We start from the raw sequence: 24,516 nt of genomic DNA on the forward strand, positions 1-24,516 counted from the left end.
CGCATCTGACATCGTTTCTCAGCTGTCATGCTAAATTAGATGAGTGACACTTGAGAAAAACCAGAACTGCAGCTCTGTAAATTTGAAGACTGCAGTATATTAACAAGATATGGGCAAATTTTAAAATCTGTTCTGAGGTTTCAGTGCACTTTTGCATACCAACAAAGTGTAGAAATGGTAAATTGGAGGAAGGACTATCTTTGAATTCTGGAATTTTCAGATCTCTTCCTTTGTAAGCCTATATGAATTCCTGTCAGTGCTGTTAAATCCCATTAGATGGTGATAATCTAATAAATACATTCTTAAGATAAGTGGCCAGCTTTGCTTTAATATATTAAGACCACAGCTCTGCAGCTGTGTTCGAAATAACACGGCATACCACTTGCCTGTGTTATAGTAAGGCCCTGTTCACTACTGCACTTACACTGTGCTTTCAGCTCTCCATTTCAGTGCATGACAAACCTACTTAGCCTTATTGTAAATTCTTGCAGGTTGCTGATGGTCACCTGTTTGGGGACAGAAATATGAATTCGTTTACACAGGTGCCCAAGCTGTTTCCAAATCTGAATTTTCAGCGTTTTAGACAAAGCTGTTACCATTTTCCTATGTTGTAAGGATCTATAATTTCTATATTTTTGATTTCCCCACACATCCATGTTAAAAGATGGGAGGCAGCAAATTTTAGGGGCCTTCTTATGATGTTATTAGTGAAAGAAAGTTGAATTCTTCAAGTTCTTGTCTGCTGAGTCTTTGTTATTTTATTAGCCCAAGTGCCATGGACAGGATTTTGTGTGAACTGCTCTTGCAGAATATTATACCACAGAACCACCATCGTATGGCAATCAAAAATAAAATCACATAAAAATAAACTTTTTGGCTTGCCAATTTTTACTGGGTTACATGACTTTTTGCCTTCTGTGCTATAAGTTTTTTTTGGAGATAAGTTTAAGCTTACATAAGGCAAGAAGAGTGAAAGGAAAACTGCAATAATTAATCTTAAGTTTCTGAATTAATGTTTGCTAGAATAGAGTTATTTAAAATATTTGCATCAGATTGTACAAATAATGATCACTGTTCTAACTGGCTTGGTTATGGTGAGCGATCCTGCCACCAGGAGAACTGGCACTTTTCCCACATATTGCTAGGAAGCAGGTTGCACAAAGGAAGTTAATGTTTATTATTGGAAAGTCTGGGAAAGGCATAATCCTCCTATAATTACTGTGCAGTAAAATTTTAATAGAGACTCTAAAATTATTTTTACCAGTTTAGTAGCTAGCCAGACCTCTAGCTATCATAGTTCTGTGCCTTTTTATTTACTCTATTTACACTTTGCTGGGCAATAAAACCTAATGTAAAGCCCGTGTAAGAAAACTTTCTTTCACTGAGTTTTGGGACAGCTCAGCCCCTCTACTCCCAAAACAACCCAACCACCCCCAGTACAAAATCCCCCAGGGTATATTGTTTTCATTTTTCTATAAAGTTATAAAGTACCTTGTGACCCAGAAAGGTACCACCTGGTATTTTCAGATCTGCCTAGACTTCTGACTTGCAGTGCTGAGATCTGAAGGCACGCCGGGTTACTTTTCCGTGTCAATTGGCTCCTCAGTATTTGAGCTCCAGGTCTCGCCGTGAGAGGTGTGCAGTGAAAAGGTCCCATTGTGGCTGATGGAGGAACCTGTAGATTTAATGATTATTAAACCAAGGCCTGATTTTACCTGGGTTGCAACATGTGGGAGTGCAAAACCCATCTTGGAGAACAGTGACCTTTATTTATTTGGTAGCTGCTATCACCCACCTGGCACCAAATTACATTTAAGACAGCAAAACTCTAGAGCTGTCCTTCTGGGATTAGGCACAACGTGTACCTGCCAGATTGCAGTTTTCCTTTGAACAGAAACAACGTTGGTTTGTGGGAAGCAGTCTGCTAGTCCGAGGGAAAACCATCGCCTGCAGAGATGGGACAAGGGCGGCCAAAAACGCTTCCTGCGCTCGTTGCGGGCTTTGCAGGCGCCGCGGAGCTGCGGGCTGGGGGCTCCCAGCACCCCCCCTGCGGTGACAGGTTCATGGGCCCTCTTGTTGGGATGGGCAAAGTGGTTTAGGTTGTTTTCCTGAACGGAAAGCTGTTATAGCGCGCTTTAGCTTTGTGCTCTGAGCATCCTCAAAGTTTTGGGAAGGAGCAAGTAGTTAGAAGATAATACAGGGTAACAAAGCATTGCTGGAAACCTGAAAATACAGGGTCAGCCTAAACCTTGTGGATGCTAATGAGAATCTTCTCACTGACTCAAGCAGTTCGGGCTCTTATTTCATTTAATGCCATGATTTTTGAGTTACTGCAGGCGAGGAGTAATTTCTTATATCTTAACGACTGAGCCTCTCTGTTGGCAGTAGGGTTTTACCATGCTGTAACAAAAACTAGATAGCATTCGCTTTGGGCATAAGAGGATGATCTTCAAGTCCTAAAATAAATTCTTCTAGACTTGCTGCTATTGAAAGGTTTCCCTTTAAATGCTTTCAGGTTTGATCATGCCAGTTAACTCCAGATGATATTGGCATGAGAGCAAGGCTGGAAATCAACATCTATTTCTTTGTAAACACTTTTCTTTGGAAGAAGGAGAGGGTTTTTAAAAAAAATTTAAATATAATATGAAAAAATGGTCCTTTCACCGCCATTGTGCTTTCTACAACTCGAGGTCTGAATTGAAATAGGGGTGACTCACATTTTAGGCTTTCAGAAATCTGTTACGTTTGAAGTACTGATCTTAAAAAAGATGTTGCAGCTCATTTGTTTGAAAAAGAAAAAAAGGATTTTTAATACACAGATGCCTGAAGAGAGGAGCACGATGCGTGTGAGGGACTCTGAGCCAGTTTACTTCCTCCGAAGGTTAGTGCACAGACCTTGGCTGAAGCATCTTGCAAGGGGTGAATTTTGTTGGAGGAACGCAGAATGGCAAATCTAAGAACAGGGAAAAATCGGAGTGATTTGGAGTCAGCTCCCCCTTTGGAAGGGCAGGATAGGATAATGGCTAGGTATTGTCCACCAGTGCTGATTGCACTGAAGATGCAGCATAACTCCTTAACTGTTGTCTGGTTTCCTAAATTAAATGACTTTGGACGTGGTCATTATTTGGGTAGTAATTAACAGATCCCATAAAGAGATGACGGGAGTTTCATAGGTGCCGTTCTGCAGGTGATAGTGTCTTGGCTAACTTCTAAAACTAGAGCTGCAAGCTTGCAGTTAGCAAGGGGACCAATTTGATAAATGCTAGCTTTTTAATATTGATAGAAATGCATTTTTAGACTTAATTTTTGTAAACACCAAAGGCCACCAATAAATGACGATTGAGTAAGGTATGTTATAAGTAGAACTGCAAGGGAAGCCTTTGAAGCAGATTGATTTGCTGCTACTGTAAATTGTAGATATACTATGAATGATGCCTTTAAAAAATGACATTACAGGGTAATGTATATTTCAGTACATAGTCTCTTTAGTTTACAAAACAGTTTTGTCAGCTTTGACTGTGCTAATTCATTCTTAACTTTAAAAGCCTGCCTATATTGTGTCTCACATATCACTGTCAGCAGCGGTTTTAATTTAAATTGCAGTTAAAACTTACTCAACATTACTTAAAGGTGTCAGCTCTTAAATCTGTGGAAGTCAGACTGCTGTTTAGTCCTTTTGTCTTGGGATAAGATCCCTGACAAAAAAAGAGTAAATACAAACATGTCGGCTGTTCAACACTAGGAGTATGTGAACAGAAGTAATACTTTTTTTCAGGGGGAAAAAGACATTGAATATTCAAAAGGAACCACATTTTAGGAAAAAGGTACCATTTTACTTAATTATTTTTAGTTAAATACCATCAAAGAGACGGAAGGTAGTTACTATAAAGTGTTTTATTTCGGGGCAGTGGACCTGAATGATGAATTTCCAGCATGTCTGAGAGAGAAGACTTCAAAAGTAGGGTTTTTAATAGAAAGTCTTTGTCCGTCAACTGGTAGCCTTGCCACTGCTCGAAAGTAAAAAGAGAGTAATCCCAGGCTTTGTTTAGCTGTTACTGAAGGTCTTATGTATACCTCATTTAAATAGCTCCTAAAATGAATGTATTGTTCAAGTGATACTGTAATTTCGTATGCTCAGTGGAATCCCAATAAAGAGTTAGTGCCTTATGCTTTTACTAGTAAGTATGCTTAGGTTGTGCAATGATTTCTCTCCCTCGTAAAATATTTTCTATTATTCTTAAGCTAGAGAATCCCACGAGTTTTGTATTTATGTACTAAATTGTCAGTTTATGTAGCTGCTTTGTGTAGTTAACGTGGTGCTTGTCTCGTTGTGGACCGCCTTAGGTGACGTTCCTGCGTTAGGCCAGCATGCACGCACTGGTTATTGCTTATCAAACAGGTGCAAAGCCTGACCTTCCTGGGGCCTTGTTGCTGCCTAGAGGACTCCCGAGTGAGCTTTAAACTTAAAAATACAGATACCGCTGCCTTCTCTTGTTAATGAGCCGAGTAAGATAATGAGGATGGCCTTGCATTCTTGCTGCTAAAGCTCTTCCTGAACATCCCGCAGTCACGTTAACCGTTGTTTTGATGGATGGGAGGAGAAAATCCTCCTGCCGGCTATGCCCAGCCTGTTTTTAGCACTGGCTAGAAGGAGTGTCGTGAGAAATGCCGCTGGCTCTGCAGTTAAGGGCACGCTCGTAGTCGGTGCGAGGTGCGCTGCTGGCATCGGCATCGTCACGCTGACCTGGTACAGCCCGTGGGTTGTTCCTCGGATGGAGCTGGGTTCTGCTGTCAGACCTGACAAAAGCTGCCCTCACCTCGTGTATTAGCGCAGTGTCCGTGTATCTTTTTGTGCTCCTCTGTACGTGTTTGTGTCATGTATTCTCTTCGTTGGTGTTCACTGTTTTTTCCAAAGTTAAACCAAGAGCGGTAGGATCTGGGCTTGGCTGTTTTAGAGGCTGCAGCCACCGCTTCAGCCTTTATCTCTGTTATTTGTGTACGGCTTTGTGTATGTCCATTGTGAAAGGGTTCAACTAGCTAAGTAAAATGCACATAATTATTCAGGTTTATCATTTAAACAGTGGCGTCTTGGACCACAGCTTAACAGAAGTAAACCTATTGTTGCATGATGTTTCGGATTCTTTCATTTGAATTCAGAACTGAAATTGCAAGGGAATTGGACTAATTCGATTTATAAAACAAATGAGACCTTTGTGACAGAGTTGTCTGAGAATTCTAGAATAAAAATAATTTTGAAGCCAAAATTTACGATAACTTCAGTGAGTGTAAAATGTTGTTTATTTTAACATTAATACTGTTGGTTGATTCAATATTTGCTAATTCCTCCCCGATGTCATATCCAAGGGACACAATTAGAAAAGTTTTATTTTCCTGAGTTAACATGCCTTAATAAACAATATTATGTTCTTGCTTAATGATGTCTTATCAAATGGCCTCAATGTCTTTAAAGCTGGCTTCAGTCGTGCTGGGGGATCTGGAGGAGCGACCAGGGAAATTCCAGGATTGCTTGACAGGGGCACCGTATGGGATAGGAACTGCATAGGCAATGTCCTGGAAGAGGCCATGAACTGCTTTGCCGAGATGCAGAGGCAGACAGAGGAGAAATTTCGCATGTGGATAGAAAAGCTAACCCGTCTTGACACGGATGAAGAAAGCAAGCAACAACTGGAGCCCAGGGAACCTAAAATGCAACTAGTTGGCCAAAGAGTCCCCCCTACCACGCAGTCAGGGGCATTCATACAGATGCCTGATAGCCAAGTACTTCCACAGCAGTCGTTTAATTCTTACATGGGCTATCAAAATGTTGATGCTACGTTAGAGTTTCCAGCGACTTTTAATAACAATTTTCCAGCTATCTTTCCAGAGAATGGGAATATTGCAGAGCCTGATCTGAATCAATCATAAACTTAAATATATATATATATATATATTTATCTCCTATCTTTGCAATCTTGATGTTACTTTGGATTATGCTAAAAACAAGGTTTGCTTTTCTCTTCTTATATATTTGTTTTGTTTTTCTCTTCTGGGTTTGATTACCATGGTATCTTTTTTAATTTATAGAGAATATATATATGTAGTTTAAAAAAAAAAATAAATTTACACCCATGTGCATGTGCCAGCACACACATAAAACACCTTTAAAGGGAGGGGGGAGTGGGAAACACCTTAGGCTTTCATCACCCGACTTTGGAAAATATAACTTAGAATCCTTGTTTAAATACCCCAGAAGGAATAGAGCTATGTTTGTTACAACAGCAGCATTTAGACTGCTCATTCAAATGCTCTTTTTGCATGTTAAAACATTTATATAAGGAAATAAGTTTTATATTTAAAGATGCACCCTAGAGAGCCAGACAAGATACAGACCCATAACTTTTCCTTAACTCTCTGTTCGTTCCCAAGTTCTGCAGCTTGAACATGGCACACATTAGTTTTTCTTCTTCCTTTTTAGGTAGAAGTAATAAATGAGCTTGCCCTAAAGATTTAGCTATATATAACCAGTGTGCACAACTGATTTTTTTGTCTCCCATTTAGTAGTTCATTTTCTGTCCAGAGTTTTTATTAATGTCCCTGCTGTCTTGCATATGGCATATTTATGGAAGCAGCTGTCTTACGCTGTGTGCACAAATAAGCACATGTATCCATATATATGTGTTCAGCTTGGGTGGAAATCATCTCCTCTAATTTTAGGTGTCTAGTTTGCTGTTCTGCAGATCTCTGGAAAGAGAAGCACCTGTAGAGGATACCTCCTGGCGGCGTCTCTCTCTTCCATCAGTTGTCTGAACTCCCCTTCTAAATAGTTTAGGTGAGATAAATTTTGGCTGAAGTTAGGCGAGGTGAATCACACCCAAAAGGGCATGTGCGCGCATGCATGACCTGTGCATACAAAGCACTGCTGCTTCCCTCTGTATATACGATCAAACTGCATCCTTCATGCTGGGATAAAAATAGTGGTGTCAGTCCTAAGATAAGCAGCCGTCGCTGGATGGATTGATTCTTGGCACAGGAATTCAAGCAAAGGTTTGGCAGGCAGATTAGCAAGCACTGTGGTGGTCGGGAGGTAAGGTTTGCTGCTCTGGGTCAGACAGCAAGAGCTTCCTCGTTGGAACGCCGCTGAAATCATTATTTACTTGTGACTGGGAATGCCAGAGCACTAGTTTCATTTAAATAATACAATAACTTGCTATTGCGTGGATTTTTTTATACTGATAGTTATCCTGAATAGGCAGGCTTGAAACTGTGATGTTTAAAGTAGAATTAATTTAAAATATATATTAGAAACCTCTATTTAATTCTTACTATTACTACTACACACAGGGATTTTTGTTCACCTCTCCAGTAAGGCCTTTCTTCATGTGAAGTAACTCTCCATAGCTACCAAAAATGTATACTTCTCATCAGATAGAACTTGTTAAAAGTTTCTAATCAAAATTTTAATAATGGAAATTGAAAATTTTTTCCATAGTCATAGTTTAAGTAAAGAGAACACTATAGGTCTCTTTTGGCTCTGCTATTTTGTCTTTTAAATATTGGTCACTTCTGTTTTTTTCTAATTATTTTAGTCAAATTCCTTTTCTTTCCGTTGGAAGCAACCACTGTATCTTCTGTAGGTCTAACTTCTTCCTTCCTGAAGTCAGTGGGAGATTTTTCATCAGTTTGTGGCTTTCAGATCAAACCTGTAACAGGAATTCAAGAAGTGCTTTTTATTCTTGGTATGATACTGTCACTGGTGTTTTAACATTATTCTTGGCCCAGACTTTTTTTTTTTTTTCAATTTGTGATGCCTTCATTAAATAGAAAAAGAGATTAGAGAGCTGTGTTATTTTCAGCGTGTTTGAAAGACTATGCAGGAGATAATTTTTAAGAACTGGAGTAAAATCTATACAGAACATACCACCTTCATGCTTAATTTTGATACAGAGATTTTGATATGAACGTACAAGAAGACCCCCTCATCTGAATTTGTGTGCGTTTTTAACTTAACTGTAGGTAAACTTTAAATGAGTTATGTTTAATTGCAATTTAATAAACTTATCTGCTTAAAATTTAAGGTCATTCAGGGAAGATAATTTGCTGATATGAAAAAAATCCTTCTGTTGTTCATAGATTTGATATATATACCTTTATGATGATGATAAGAGCAGCATATTTTAAAGCATGACAACTTCGCAAAGCCTTCCCATGCATGCAGAAGCAGCTTTTTGCAGGTGACTGGTTTCTTTTAATGCGTAGGCATCACTTAACTCCGTATGTCCGTAAGCATGCTCTTAGCCTTTTTTTATAAAACAGTATATATGGAGCAATTAGGTATTTCAAAACAATTTGTGTAAGGGGATCAGTTGAGCTTATTTTTCTCTCAGACTTCTAAACTGACTTTTATGTACTGATCACATAAATAGATAATAACTTTGGGGATGTAGCCAGTGAAATTTCTGCCAACCTTCAGTGTCTTGGTTAGGTAATCTTTTTTTCTTTAAAAACAATACAATAACAAAAACAAAGCAGAATTGAAATAATTTAGTGTATTAACAGGTAATTTGCATTTGAATACTGTAGGCAAATATTAAAAATTCTCCAACACTTTTATCCATTATTATTATATTTTTTTAAATGAAAACAATTATAAATGTGAAAGAACAAGCAGACAATTAAAGATGTAATAATATTAAGGTCAATTTATTGAAGGGCATCCCGAAGGCTGAGGGGATAGTTCATCTGAGATGTAATTGGAACTCATTTTCCCCATGAAAGCTGCCTAGCGTTGAGAATACCTGTGCAAGAGCAGTGGCTGTAAATGATTTTGGAAACTTCTGGGCTCCTGGTAGGTAACTTCAGAGGTTTTTATTTCCTGGAAAAACGGAAATATTTTTGCTGTAGTATCTGACTACAGTTGAGTTTGCCCTGATTTCCATTATAATTCTGTTTTCAAAGGGCTTTGACTAGAAACTTTCAGGGAGTTAGAATTTCTTCAGCTGAAATTTTAACGGAAATTTTAATTTCATCATTTAATCTCATTGCATTAAAGTAGTCCAGCCTTATTTAAGCGTATCAGGAGGAAACTCTCTTGCTTTTCAACCTGGAGGTAGATTTTTGAATGTATGTTTTTGCTCACATCTCAAAAAATTGCTTCAAAACCACTGAATTTAACACATAGAGGAGAAATCAGTAGAACTTTTTGCACAGATATGGAGAATCACAAATGATGATTTGGAGTTTGTGTAATTTTCCTAAGATTTATACTTCAGAAAGGATTAAAGACACATTCTAGTTTCTTAAGTAAATAATTACTTGTGGTCTTGTGTTTTTGAAAGAGTAGATGCGTCAGGTCAGATCAGCTGGCGTAGACTGGGATAACTCCAGTGTAAACAGTGCCAACATAAACCCAACTGGCCTATTCAGGTTTCTACCTTGCCATTTTTAATATTGAATTATGTTCTCAATGCAGCAAATGTTTCTGCATGGGAGTAATTGAACACCCGTTCAATCGACTGCAGGGTCAGGATCTAGTAGGAGGCGAAACACAGCTACTTCATTAATGTTTTTATACAAGTGCAAATGAGCCTTTATAGAAGGGCTTAATTGAAATGTCACGAAATGTCAAACTGCCGATTCGGTGAATGAAACATTACAGGATCCGCTCCTAGGGTGGGACCCAACGCAGAAGCCCCCGGAGGTCTGGGGGGGCGAGCGCTTGTGCCCCTTCTGCCCTTGAGAGGGGTTTGAGAGCTACAGGCAGTCCCCGAGTTTGGCACACACGTTGGTTTAGCTGAGGGTCGGGGGCTTTACTTCACATGCTTCTAACAAAGTAAGTGAATTTTCAGGGCTTATTTAGGAAAAAAAGGTATTTTTTTCAAGTAGCACACAGCAGCATAAAACAAATTCAAGTCAAGGCAGTGAGCCTTAAAACAGTCTGTTGGAAAAGTAACTGAGCAGGGGGAAAAAAGGAAAAAAAAAAAATAAAAATCCTAGACCTTTCAGGTATACTGATTTTCGTTGTTATTTCTAACAGCATTAGGACAAAATAATTCAGGTAGAAATATGCATCTGTTCATTATTATTATTTTTTAAGTTCATGGTGTCTTTTAGTGTTCGTGCAGGATTGTTTGGTTATTTTGTCAGAGCTGCTAAAGTTAAGACTGGAGGAGCAGTCTTAACTTAAATGGGCTGGGGTTAGGTTGGGCAGTTATTTTGCCAGTCGAAACGTATTTATATTATCACTGCATTTTCTTGTTAATATATATATTTTTTCTTTCTGTATCATATACTGTAAATGTCTTTAAGTGCTATCTCAAGGGCATTAGAAATTAAATCCTAGCCCTATTAAAACCAGTAGAAAATCTCTACTAATTTCAATGGGGCTGGCATTTCACCTCATTAGCAAAGGAACTTGCTGCAGGTTTTGGTCAGAGACTACTTTAGGGGGACTCTTTGCCTGATAGAAGTGTGTAAATGGGGCTCTCTGGGCTGATGTTTGTTTTCTGAAATGATCAAGGTCTGCACTGTGACCACTGCAGCTGTGTTTGGAAGCATTAGAACAAACGCGCTGTGCAATTAGTACTGTAGAAGCTAAATACTCAGGCTGGTTGATGAAGGTGGACAGTACTTTGCAAAACATGCCGCTAGATACTGCATTTTCTCACAAATTTTATTAATCTCGTGGTGCTGGATCAGCAAAGCGAAGGCGCACGGAGAACAAGATTAAATTAAAACCGATTTTGAGCGCTCTGCTACGTCTCAGACTGATGGGCAGGGGTTAGCCCGGACTGTCACAGGCATTTGGTCTCTCATCGAGCCATAGCAGCTCTCCGTGGGAGGATGCAGCTCGCGCTCCCAAAAACGTGATGCTCCTGGCGGGGCGAGCCTGCCTGTGCTTGCCTGCCTTTTGCTGAAGCAAGTCGTGCCTCCACAGGAGGCCTTGTGGTCGTAGCTCCGTGTGATGCTTTCAAATCCCTCCTGATACACCTTTCCCAAGTAAAACTGGGGGAGAGATCTGGCTAATAGGTCTGCTTCCGCAATTAAGCAGTCATTAAGTAGCACCAGCGACAGTGAGTCCTGTTGCGCGACAGACATCGCGCATTTCCTCCTGTTCTCGGTGCACCACCATGCTCCGTGTGCCTTTGCTTAACGCACATTGAAAATGACTTTATTGGGTCTCTCGGTATAATTCGGTAAAACAAACCCAAGATACTTTCCATCTGACCATCAAACAGCCTGAAAGAATGAATGTTGATCAGCAAGACTTGAATTTTTGAGATCTCTTCTGGTGTGATATATTATAAATGATCCAGTCTGAGAACAGATACTCATTTGATCATGTTGGTTTTTATTATTTTATTACAGTTTTAAAAAAAAGAAAAAGCTTTACTGTGTGAAATGAAGGAAACTGTGAGGAAAATGGATTCATCTTTTTTTTTTTTGTTCACTTTATGATTTTAGGGAGAATGTTGTTACACTGCTATTGTTTTTTATTGTATTTACCATGTATTCTTTGCCTAACCCTGTAAATTTTGAAATGTAACTACTGTAACCTGGAATAAATAAATAAACATAAATAGTAATGAAGTGTTTCATGTTGCTAAACAACATAAAAAAAAGAAAAAAAAAAAAAAAGCAAAGGTCTCCTGCCTCCCACCCTCCTTTGGGAACTGCTTTAGAGTTCAGATCCTTTATGCCATCTGAACCAAGCCTACTTTAGCTGTAGCTCTGGATCATGTCTTAAATAATACCAGGTTTGTATTGTTTATCTAAAATTTTAAAAAATAAGCAGTTGCTTCAGCCTGTAGTCTTATATATGAAGCCATCCTGTTTATGTGGAAGTTACTGGTTTGTCTACTATGATGCTATTTCAGCAAGCCACTTAGGGTGCAGTCCTCTGAATCTTAGTTTTTGGCACCCAAAATTTGTTTGCCTTGATTGCCGTAATGATTATCTGAGCTTTTAATTAATGTGGTTATTAAAGCCCATGCTATGTTTTGCTTAATCTTGAAGTCAGTATAGTTATCTCTTAAATTTGTGCGAGGTGTAAAATGAAGGGTGGTCTCGGGTCTTTTTATTCTTTTAAAATATCTCAGCATTCTCTTTTGCTATATAAAAACCAATAATTTAATTCAGAGTACTGGGAGGGGCGTAAAACAGAGCAATGCCTTTATTCCTGAAGAAGACCCAGAGGTGAGGCCGTGGCTCTTTAGGCTCGCAAGTACCTGGGTGCCTTGGTGTGTTGCCTCTTCAGCTTTTGCACGTTTCAAGAAAGCATTCCCAAACGCTATTTTTAAATTCCCCCATAATTTCCCAGTTAAAAATAGCTCAGTAATTTGAGGGGAGTGTTGTTTTCAGCTCGGCTCAGCTCCACTGCTCGTGAGCCCTGAGCAAGCCGCGCATCTCTGCGTGCCTCAGTTTCCCCCCCGCGGGCAAGAGGAGGTGGATAACCGCCTCGCTGAGATCGCTAATGGAAAGCTTTGTTAAGAATAAAGCGCTGCAATTGCTGTTGTTGCTGTACACGTCTGTACGCCTTGAGATCTCGTGGCGCTGCTCACACCTAAATGAGGCTCCGCGTCTCCAGACACCGCCGGCTCCAGAGGGCAGCTCCAGCCACCAGCATCAGGCTTTCGGTTTCGGAGCGACTGCAGCCAGGGCAGTCCTCTGGAGCCCCCAGCCTTTTTCCTTTACGTGGGGGGGAATTTAAGCGCATAAAGTACTCGGCATCAGTTCTGTCCCAAGGGCTGGAGCTGGTCTTGCAGGGCAGTTTTGGTGCCGGATTTGAGTGCCCTGCTGGTGCTGGACTGAGCCCCGCATGTTGGGGAGAACGGGAGGGAGGGAGGGAGGTGATGCTGGGGGCTGCGATGTGAGCCCCCAGCCTGCCCGTCCCCCAAAATCCCTCTCTGGCTGCAGAGGGAGGATATTTGCGCGGCAAGCTGGGTCTCCGTGCCTAAATTTAAGAGAGCTGAATGACTCGGAGGAGTAAATCCCCATTCAGGTTGTGCTGGCTTGGCCTTTGTTTCTCGCTGCAAAGTGACCCCCGGTACGCTGAGCATTGCTAGGCAGCTGCTTCAGCACAAAGGTAACTGGCGGTGCTTCTCCGAGGGTCGCTGCTTTTTTAACCCGCAGCTGGATTTTTACGCTCCGTTCCCCTCTTTTCGCTCGCGCTGCCGTTCTCGTGAGTTGGGGGATAAAAGGAGATGTGGCTCTGTGCAAAGCATGGCAGTGGCTAGCAAGTGGGAGACGACTGAATTTGCTGCGTTGCAAACTAAACTTGTTATGTGTAGAGCTGGATTTTTGTGCATGTGGCTTTTAATTCAGTTGTCCTGAGTGGAGTTAGCTTTGGCGGGCTCTGTAAATCGAGGGAGATGCTTGGAAGCGTTGTCCCTGTCATGACCTCTGCCTCCAAATTCTTTTAAAAACATAAAAATAAAAAAAAATCCTTGCAGTCTTCCCCTCCCCCTGTTAACGTTAAATGTCAACAGCTGTATTTTGCTGCTGGTACTTATTAACTTTCAGCCTTGTCTTTTTCAAGCACTTAGTGCTTTAGTAATAAATTAAAGCTTATCACCAGTGAAATGTAAGGCTTCCAGCCTCCTTGGGTTCTCAGAAGATGCGATTTTTCCTAAAGACGTTGTTTAAATTACTGAGTAGGGAACCCCCTAATTGTGCTGCGTTAAATCGTGATCCTGCCATGGTTTTGTTTTGGTGTCTGTGCTTTTCTCCTTCGAAATCCTTTTAAAGCCAATTACTGCGAAGAGCAGCTCTGTCGCAAAGGCAACCCGGTAAGAGTTGTGGCTGTGGCTTTGCTCGGTCCTTCCCAACGCGAAAGCCCTTTTCCGTCCTTATTTCCTAGCTGAAGCCAGCTGTCCTTATTTCCCGGCACCCCGCAGTCACTTTGCATCACGCCGTCACGGTTAACCCCTCCTGCCCCATCCGCCTGCTGCCAAAAAGGAAACAGGCTTTGGGGACCGGAGCTATTTTAGAGGATTTTTTGATAATACGTCCACTGCAACTTTCATCTGCTTGTCATCTGTGACTATTTTATTTTTTTTTGTACACACGCAAGCATTTCTTGCTTGTTTCGTCTTTTATTCGTGCTGAGAATCCTAGGACTCGTTACCTTGGCCGCTTACCGGTGATAGGTGTGGGCAACCCTGGCACCAGGGCCCTTCCCTTTCCAAATCTGGCTTTGAAAGGCAAGGCTGAGAACAGCACAAAGAGACCTGTGCTGTGCTTGCTTTGTAAACAGGCAGCTTGTTTTCTCCAGATCTTTAAATTGGTGGCTGTTACGCTGACAAATATAATTACAGTATGTAAATTATATTGAAAATATTTTTGTCTGTTTGATGTATACTAAATTTAAGCTAAGTTATAAGGTGTGCTGTTTGGAAGTGTGGAAGATACAAGAGTGGAGCTACAGATAACAAGTTTATGCTTGTATTTCCTACTGATGAAGACTTTCACACAAGTTATTTCTATGGGTAGGTGATGAGAATATCACTCTGCATGTATATACATTTATTATACATTTTTGCATGATTATACATGTAGGAGTGGTACAATTTTGACTTGAGACTATTGGTGCCTTCTGTCCAAATACAATTTTACTTGTGTAGACACGTCTATCTAAATCAAATTTCGCTGCTTCTTCTGGAGACCTTAGCAAGAAGCGAAAGAAACAAAGACCTGAAGGAACAGTACACAGCTCCTGAAATTCTAGATAACCCATTGTAAAAATGGTCAAATAGTCAATATTGTACTTGACCCTCGTATCTTCTGCACTCAACTGTTTATTTTTATAGATCACATTATATATGTTCACGCTGAACTCTGATGATAAGACTGAAAGAAAACATTCCTCTCATGATTCAGTCCACTTGTAACTTCTGCATGTAATCAAATCATCAGCTTGCACAAATAATTAACCGAACATCAGCCAGCTTAATTTTGAACTTGGAATGCCATTATTTTGCAATCGCCTTTTCAAAAGCAAAAGATTGCCTTTCAGTTAATTATCGGGATTTCTTTTCTAGTCATAATCATCAGTGTTTCATGTTGTGAACAGTTTGGTCTTTAATACATTGGCATTTAACTACTCATTTATTTTTGTCGGGTCTGTTTTAAGTTTGTAATATAACATTGTTTTACGAAATTGTTGTTTTGGAGGCAGGTCTGATCTCAAATATTTTGTGAATTTCTTCATACCTCATTGCAAAACTGATCTTTAGTACAACTTAAGCAATATGGTCACTCTTTAATGAAGCGTGTTGCTAATCACAGACCAGGCATTTCTTAGGGTATTGTGTTGAATTATGTTTCAGGGACCGAGTTACAAAAGCAAACCTAAGTAGAAGCAGCTTTTCAGAGACCTAGATCTGAAACTTTTAGTTCATCGCATTCTTTGTCTTCAGCAGTAGACATTGGTTACTTCTCAGTGAGACCAATCTTTCCTGAAACTTTTTTTTTTCTTTTTATTGTTTGTGAATTTTAAAAATTTCTTCAGTCACTCGGTAACTCTGAAGGTCCTGTCTTTCTGAACACGTTATTAGTGTCCCGTATGACTGATAACATTATGAAAAAGCCCCTCAGACATTCGGCTGCCAGCACTCCTTTGGAGCTGTGCATTTGCACGAGGGAAGCAGCTGAGCTTTGGCCATTTTTCCATTTTGTACCCTTTTCTGTGGCTGAAGTCTTAGCCCAAACCAAGTTTTCATTCTGGCACTTGAGGAATGAGAACTCCATAAGCTGTAGTTACTAGCTGAGACAAGGTATTTGAATTAAAATGCACATCCTTTCAGCATCATGTTATTTAGCTATTCTCTCTTTGCTTTCACATTAATCCTTGTCTTGAATTTGAGGTTTCTCTGAGCCTCTTCTGTTTCTAGTATGCTTCCTAATCATAGGGGGTTTTCATTGCTCGAAAAGGAAATATTCTACCGTAATAAAATGGACCAAAAATATCTTTTTGTTTTTCCTCAGTAATAGATTTCAGAATCATGTAAGCAAGTCTCTCTGCTTATTTCCCCCTTCACTTTGGTGGCAAAGGGTGCACATGGTAATCATAAAAAAAACAAGCAAACAAACAAAAAACCACCTTTTTTATCACTGCATGCTATAGTTTCATTCCTCATTGTTCTTGATCTTAAAAAAATAAAATAAAACAAAAAAAATTGCAGTTTTGAAAAATCCCCCCCTGTCCCTGACAGATAGCTGTTACGTAAGGAAGCTCGCCTAATGTTAAATTGTTATAACTGGATCAGTTATATCAGAAAGTTAGCTTTATTCAACCAACCCTAAAGTAATGTAAGCTGTCACTTGAGTTTTGTAAAATTCTCTAGTGAAACGTCTTGCCAAATTTAGTGTCCTGTAGTATATTGTTTCTTCTTTTAAACAGAAAGTTTTATCCTTTTAGGACTGTAAATGTAACATTGTCAGATACGGAGCTGTTGGGTGTTAATGTGAAAGATAATACACAAATAACTGATACATTCATAACTCTGTTTCCCTCACATTTGTGTTTTCTGTGCATACAAAGGTTAAAATGTCTCTGTAATCTCAGACTATGTTCATTAACTGAAGTGCAATAATTGATACAATTTACAGTTCTTTGAGAGCTTTGCTAGGAGATTGCATTAATCCTTAAACAACTTATTTGTACTTTTTAAGGTGCCTTTAAAAGGTGTATGCTGATTTCTGACAACTGCTGCCTTTCTCTCCTTCTGCAGATGGACCTCCAGTTGTAGCTCATTACGATATATCAGACACAAATTCAGACCCAGAAGTGGTAAATGTGGACAATCTGTTGGCGGCTGCCGTAGTTCAAGAGCACAATAATTCTTTAGCAAATCAAGACTCGGGATCTACCTGGAGAACCAGAGGGCTGATAGATGAGCTGAGCGCTGATACAGGTCTGTTGAAGTTCCCTTCCTCTGATGTTCGTTCATTCCAGCATCTTGGCCACTGTCTCTGCCTTCCGTCCTTCCAATATCTTTGTAATTTATTCATCTTTAAAAGCACCTTGTATGGACTATGCAATAAAGCAGTATAGGAGCTTATTGAAAATGTCTGGCATTTATTCCAGCGTACAACTGGTAAAAATTGGCAAAGATTCCTGTAATGTATTTTTTTTGAAACTAATTTTCTTAATTATTTTTCCTCCCTCCCCTTTAATTACTTGTTGGAAAAAAGGTCTTTTTTTTTCTTTTTTCCTCCTCTCTAATGAGAGTGAGCTAAACTTATTACTTAATGGTTGATTATGATGACCCATGCCACTAGTTAGTAAACCAATCATAATCTTATTTTAATTATTGTAATTGTCTGTGTCTATGTATGTCTTTTTTTTTTCTCTCTTTATTTCCTTAAAATACAAGCATTAATTATTCCCATATGCCACCTGCATTTTTAACATAACCCAGAAAACTGGACATACCGACATCAAATAGATGAAGGGTGAAAAAGTGCCGGTAAGTGGGCTTCGCATCCAGAGACTGAAAAGAAATTTCCTGCAAGAAAGCAAGAGCAGGAATACCGTGAGAGGCTTCATAAAAACTGCTCAGCTTCACTTGGTGCTTGCAGTGCTTCACTAGCAAAAGAGTTGAGCAATAACACGATATGTTGCTGTGTCTTGGGGGAGAGCCATATAAGCAGGGAGCTAATGGGGAGTATTTCCTATCGTCTTCACTCTCTATCCTCAAGTGCCAATTTATTACCTTCCTTGCCACTCATTTTTGATACACGGTTAAGATTTTTAGCTGCATAATACATGGAGTCTTGCTTGTGTTGGTGGAGCAGAGAAGTTTTTTGTGTTACTCAGTTTTTAAATACTGGAAGACTCCTGGTAGCTCACAGCGACTTTTCTGTGTCTATCAGGCTTAAAAAAATACAAGTGCGTAGCAGATTTTGAAGGAGCTGTTCCATTACTCTATGGCAGACGTTTCCGTTACGTGACTGTGAGAACCTCTGTGGTGTTACCTTCGCTATGCTCTGTGGCTGGATGATGTTCCAGCCTTTTTGAAGCTAGCCTGTGCTTTCCAAGCTCACTGCTGTTTGCAGGAGAGTAGGCTAACAAGCCTACTCCTTTATTAAGTCATTAAAAAAAAATTATTAGAACAGCTGAAATGAACTTTATTACATAGTACTAATGATTTGGTGCTTTAGTAGAAAGAAAGGAACGTAAGGAAATAAAAAGTGAATGTTTCTTACCAAGCTTCCTTCTGCTTACCTCTTATGAGTACAGTTGAGCGTTGCAGGTAGAAATTTGTCATCCCTCCTTCTACCTATATCCGAGGGCACTCACTTTTGCAAGGACGAGGCTGCGAGGTAAAAGAAACCGAGATAACTTCAAGAAACTTCTTCATCCTTGAACCAATGGGAACATGTCCAGACTAATTCACTCCTCATGCTGGGAAAGCGTCTGAAAGGATGAATCTTTTTTTTTTTTTTCCTTTGCGTATACTTTGCCCCAGAGCCTTGTACCTCTAGTACACTTCTGACTGTACATTTGTCAGTGCCAGCCTTTTCTTACCAAGCTGAAGACTGCACATTTGGAAAGCAGATGTAAGATTTGAAAATTCTGTTTTCCAAATTAATCTCAAGCCAGTATCTAGTTTAGCATGCATTAAAAGATGCGTTCCCATGGGAAAATAACACCGTAAAGTTTATCTAAGTGAAAAATCGTACTGGGACATACTATCACATCTTTGTGTATGGGCAAATATTTGGAGTTGTTTTGCAAGCTGACGTTGTAGGGAAAACAAAACATCTCCTTTGGGAGTCATCTTCACATTAAAAAAGCGTAAACATGTTATTAGGCATGAAATTTGTATGGCCAGAGGCTATAGATCTGTGTGCTGTAATCCTGATTTACACTCAGCTACATGTTGTAATATTTACTTTGCTAATCATGGTTTCCCTACTGCTAAGTACCTTTTTGTTGTCTGAAGGTAAAGCTATGGTAACGTCCTACTCTTTCGGGGCTCTTGTTTATACCTCGGGGACTCATTGTAGGGCTCTATAAGCCCATCTGCTGGGCGTTACCCTGTCTCGCAGAGTTTGCAGGATGGCGTAAGTCAGTTTTTTTAGCCCCAGCAGTTAATGTACTAAGGCAGACCGCGAGCAGTAGCAGTAAGCTGGAAGCGGTCGTGGAGCACCTTGCTGTTCTGCTGCCGGTGCCGCAGCCGCCGTGGCTGTCGGGATCGGGGCGATGCGACCCGCTGGGTCAGCAGTCACCTCGAGCTCCTGGTTTGCTTCGCCAGCACGTGAATCAAAGCCTCTGAGCTTCTGTTTCATGTTGCACAGTTTGCCTGTGTGCCCGGCCACTTCTATTTAAGAAATATCTGTGACCCGTTTGGGGAATTTATGGCAGTCTGTGATATTTGCCAAGAAATGTTCAGCTGAACTGTAATGTTAGGAAAAGTCTGCCTGGGCGATTTATTTATTTTAAGTTCAGCTTAAAATCTTTTTTTGCCTTGTGAGGTGGAAGCTCCTCCTTCAGGCCCATTGCAGCACACGGATTTCCTTCCCTTTCCAGCCCCGCTCCGATGCTGCAGCAAGCGCCTTCACTGTCCAGAAACAGCGAACATGCAGTGCTGTCTCTGTCCTTCTATTTTGCTTCCATCTTTTCTGAGTATTTCAAATGTTTCTGAGTATTTTCAATTAGAAAGTCTTCCTGATGCTTGCTCTCGGATTAATTTCTTCTTTTTGTGTCCTCTTGGTCCACCTCGGGGTTTAATCAGTTATGCAGTTTGCACGCTTTGGGAGTTCTGTACATGATAATTGCAACCTCCTCCTCCTATCTTTGAGGAAGTGTCCAGTCAAACTAGATATGGATAATATATTTGACTAATCTCAAACTTTCCTGCTCTACAAATGATTCTTCCCATGTGTAGTACAGTTGTGTGAATTGTTTCCAAGAAGTAGGTAGTCTCGTCTTCAAGGCTACCGTGCTTCTCCCAGGTTGCTGCTAAGGAGACAATAAAAGTATATATTTTTATACTTCTAAGTATTGAGTTAGTATATTTTCTATAAAACAAAAATGTTTTGTCTATTTTGTGTTTTCTGTGCAAGTATAATATTTCACAATGCAGTTTCACTAATTGTGGCGAAGTACTCAGCAGTACTTGGCAGGAAACCGAAAACCTGCCACACTTCTTGTGTTCAGAAAGGACTTGTTGTTTGACAAACTGATCAACTGGATAGCCATTGAGGAGCTGTAATTAAAAAAACAAACAAACAAACAAAACCCAACACTGCTATATATAGAGGTTATGAGGAAAGGTGGTTGTTGTTTTTTTTTTTCCCTCAAGTATTTGTAATAATTTTAGAGCAGATGTGAAGCGGTATGACCAGAAACTGATAGTTTTGTTTTCTTCTGTCTCCTGGTTTAGAACAAAATACTGACACCGACATTTCTATTTCCTCGGGGTGTGTGGTGTTTATATCCATCCTGTAGGCTTTCTTTCCGATAGTGTCACTGGGTTTGATTTATTGACAGTAGATTGTCATCTTGCTTTATCTCGAAGAGGTTTAGGTGCAGGCTAACAGCGTTATTGTAAAATAACAGTTGGAAAGTCTAGCTACCCCTAAAGCAGAGAAGTGTTCCTGGCACAATGGTATGTCTTTTTTTCACATTTGTGTGATAACACCATCGCTAGAGCTACTGAGATTGGATAAATCCAGTGATCATCCTGTATCAGATAACGAACTGAAAGTTAGCTAAGTTGATCTAACAACCTTTTCTGATCTTGGTATTTCAATCTTTGTTGGGTTAGCTCTAGAAATTCAATTTCCAGATGATTTGTGAGTAATGTAAGCTGTTAAACATTGGCTTTGTTTGTGTTTTTCCCTTCTATAGGTCATTTGGATCCAGGCTTCCTTGCAAGTGACAAAACCTCTTCTGGTAACGCCCAGGTCAATGAAGAAATTAATATTGCCTCTTCTGATAGTGAAGTAGAGATTGTCGGAGTTCAGGAACATGCCAGGTATGAATTCCTTTTTCTTACTTTTTTCAGTTTTAATATTTCATTCATTTTATCAGAATATCTATGTTGCAAAAAATAATAAAGGAAAAAAAAAGCTAACTTCCCCTTGGCTAGTTATCATCCTTGATTGATGCCCCAAAGGTAGCACTTGTTTTTTCTATTCTGCTTGTCATGGTGATATCAAAATGTTTTCCTAGAGAACGGTTATCAATGTCATATGTATTTAGATGAAACTTGTGACTTGCTATCAAACATCAGCAGGCTAAACATATGAAATATTACAACACCAAATGTTGAGATACCAAGTTTGTATATGTCAGGAAACATTGTTAGGAATTCAGTTTTTAAGTACACAGTATGAATATGCAAATACATAAACCAAAATAATTATTCGGGTTCTTGTTTCTTTTCAGAATAATTCACTTTAAGCATTTAAATAATTTTTGTTTTATTTAATTTATCAGTTGTTGTAGAAGTAAAACCACTAGCATCTTTTCAATGGCCAATCCGGTAAGATAGCCCTTTTAGCCTAAAAATCAGATCCTTATTAATCTTAGTTTTATTCGAAGATAAAAGATAATTCATACCCCCAAACTAGATCAGGGCAGGAAAGCCAGAGGTTTCTCTCAAGTTTGGACAGACAGCAGTTGAGCTGTGCTTTGGCTGTTATTATTGGTAGGCATATTTTGATGTCTTTCTTTAGAATATGGTCTTTCCTTGGTTTGAGGTATTTTGAATCAGCTGAGCAAGACCAGTATTTTCATACAGTGAGGAGAGTCAATTTGGTGAAATAAAACCAAGGTATTGCAGTATACAGACAAGCTCTGTTTAAAACTAGACTGCTGCCTGGTGAATGCTAGGAGGAGGAAAAGGGGTGTGTAAGAGAAGGAACAGAGCTTTTTTCCGTCATTCCTTCACCACATCGTTCTTGAAGAAAGGAAGAAGGAAGGGGTGCAGGATCCAGTTTCCTGGGTAGGAAACTACAGATAGTTTGGATGCAGTCCATTGCTGTTGGATGCGGGGGAGAAAAAAAATAAAAATTCTAAGGTGCTGAAGGAAGATAAATTTAGTCTTAGCTTCTAGAACAGTGGAAGTCCTCTCATGGCTAGCCTGCCTATTTATCCAGCAGACCAGGGCTTAGAGAATCTTTGTCCTGATGCCAAGTGACGTGGACTTGTTCTCCACTACTATTTCGTGTAATAATCTGTCTAGTGCTATGTACACACAACCCTTCTGCTTGAGGTCCCTGAGTCAAACACTTGCCACGCTGCTTGTCTTAATAATGTTTACCATGTATGAGAATAGGAATGTTAAGTAAATGCAGAGTTGCTGTTTAAAATTAGTTTTAGTCAATACGGACCGCAGTAATTTCAGCAAAGATAGATGAATAGCACACTTTTCTTCTTGCGCTTTCCTTTGTTCATGTAACCACTCTGACATCTCTCAAAGAGTAGTTCTTACTGGTTCCGTAAAATACATGCACATTTTGGTTGTTTGAATCCTATTTAGAGTTTTATTTCTCTTGCAGGTCTAGGCTTGCAGTTATGAAGTATTGATGGGCTTCTGACAGGGTTGTCGTTTGGAAAAGGTTTAGGTTTTTGATCAGTATTTTTTGCATGCCTAGTTAGTACGGTGTTTGGATTCAGTTCTTTTGCTCACACTGTTTTCATTGTGCTCCATGCTCCATGTTGTCATTGGATTGGTGTGAGTTGTGACACTCTAGAGTTTGTCTCCCATTTGTAGTTTTTGAGATTGCTAGTGATTTGGTGGCGTTTCTCATCATTAGAGGTATACTTGGCATTTACTTAGGACACCAAGTCATGTTTCTCAGTTTCTTTATTTTTTGTCCGATAGAATTATTTTTTTTAATCATGCATGTGTGTAAAAGTCTTCTTCCATTTTTTCCTAGGTTTTCTTTTTGTTTTGTTTTGTCCCTTTACCTGCTATCATCCCCTTAGGTACAGGTTGGAAAGCATGTTCCCTAAGTTAATATTTGATTGAACATTTTGATATTGGCTGCTTGTGCGACTTGTTTGAGGATAAACACATTTTTTTTTGCAAGGTATCATTTCCATGAGATAAGTCATAGATTGCTTTTTGTCATCTTCAGGAAGAAAAGTTAGTGTTAGCTTTGCCTAAGCACGGAGAGCTGCTCTGTGTTGGAATGATGAACCATAGTCCCTGAGACTGAGCACTGTATTTAGTTTGCTTTGGCTACAAACCTTTCTCATCAGTTAAGCTTTAAAATATTTCTTCTTAAAAGAAAGCTTAAAAAAATCCCCTCCATTTGTTAGAGTTCCAATCCCTTATTACTAATTCTTTGTAGATACCTATTTTAAGTATGTGTTTTTAAGCTCAAAGATGTAATAAAAAAGTAATTCTGAACATTGCATCCAAAACTAAATAGGGTATCTGACATTTGTATTCTGACAAGTTAGAGCTCAGAGAATGAGATTTTTCATCCTATTTCATGAAACTCTTTCTCTAACCAGAGACAAAAATGATGAGCATAACCTAAGGCATTCTGGAGAAACTAAATTGTGCTACCATGAATTAAAGCCAATAAAATGTAAATGTCAGGAATATTTGACCAGTGCAGGAAACGTGGGTACCTGAAATACAGTTCACGTGCCTTCACAAAGAGGAGGGAAAAGGTTACCCCAGCGGCCCCAAATCTCCTGCTTACAAGAGCAAAACAATTTTTGGAGCACAAGGTATAAAGTTTTACTAGTGCTTGTTTGAGGTTTCCAGCTATGAATGGAGTGACCATCTTAAAGACCAGTAATTCTTGTCATCGCTTCATATAGCAAGCTGAGTCTTCTGTTTTGTTTTTTTTTTTTCTAGTTGTTGCTAGCTTGTACTTAATTTGTCACTTACCTGTTATCAATATAATAGATAAAAGTACTGTGCGAATAAGTAGACGTGTACCTCACTTCAGCAGGGCACTTGAGCGTGTGCTTATCTTTAAATACGTGATTTAGTTTCATTGACTGCAATCACTGAAAGCCTAAATGTTTTGCTGAAGTGGGGCTGTACCGTTAGCAGGGAGCGTTTCCCAGCATGTTTGTAATTTTTAGTTAAGGTGACCGAAGAAAAATCAAGTGTAATGGCTTTATTATTGTAATGAAGGTGTCATTATGTCCTTACGGCAACACAGTTTTTGATTTCGTATAGAAAGTTATCTTTTCTCTTTGTCTCATCAAGTCTCGCTTTCAATTTTTCCCTTTTTAAAATTCCAGTGGGTAAAATTGCTAGCAGGAAACTGAATGCTTCTGAATAACGCATGGTAGTACACGTGATGGGGCAGAAAACTCTTCAAGATCCTGGGGATCCATGCACGTATTTGTGGGGAACATCACTTTACGCCCACTGGTAGTAAGAGTTCTTAAAAGGAATGTAAACCCCGCCAGCCCCTTCCCCAGCTCTGCCCCTGAGTATGAATTTAAGTCTAGTCTCAGCGTGGCGAACTTGCAGATCAGTGGGTATTTAAGGTGTCGTGGGTCTACGAATGGAAAAGCCCCGAGGAAATTTTGGG

At 39.6% G+C, this 24,516-nt stretch overlaps 1 protein-coding gene across 7 annotated transcripts in view; it reads left to right on the forward strand.

Moving 5' to 3' along the window:
- The window catches only part of ARK2N (arkadia (RNF111) N-terminal like PKA signaling regulator 2N), a 46,415-nt gene that overhangs the window by 18,754 nt on the left and 3,145 nt on the right, over positions 1-24,516 (forward strand). For 5 of the 7 annotated variants that reach the window (XM_066987747.1, XM_066987745.1, XM_066987746.1 and 2 more), the window contains 2 exons: positions 16,728-16,910; positions 20,855-20,981. In XM_066987747.1, coding sequence (XP_066843848.1) covers positions 16,728-16,910; positions 20,855-20,981 — 310 coding nt within the window. Of the gene's footprint in view, positions 1-5,470; positions 6,388-16,727; positions 16,911-20,854; positions 20,982-22,509; positions 22,570-24,516 lie in introns of those variants that run through there. The other 2 variants (XM_066987750.1, XM_066987749.1) reach the window with 2 other exon arrangements.

This window comes from Anser cygnoides, chromosome Z (assembly GCF_040182565.1).
Source record: "Anser cygnoides isolate HZ-2024a breed goose chromosome Z, Taihu_goose_T2T_genome, whole genome shotgun sequence".
Lineage (NCBI taxonomy): Eukaryota > Metazoa > Chordata > Aves > Anseriformes > Anatidae > Anser > Anser cygnoides.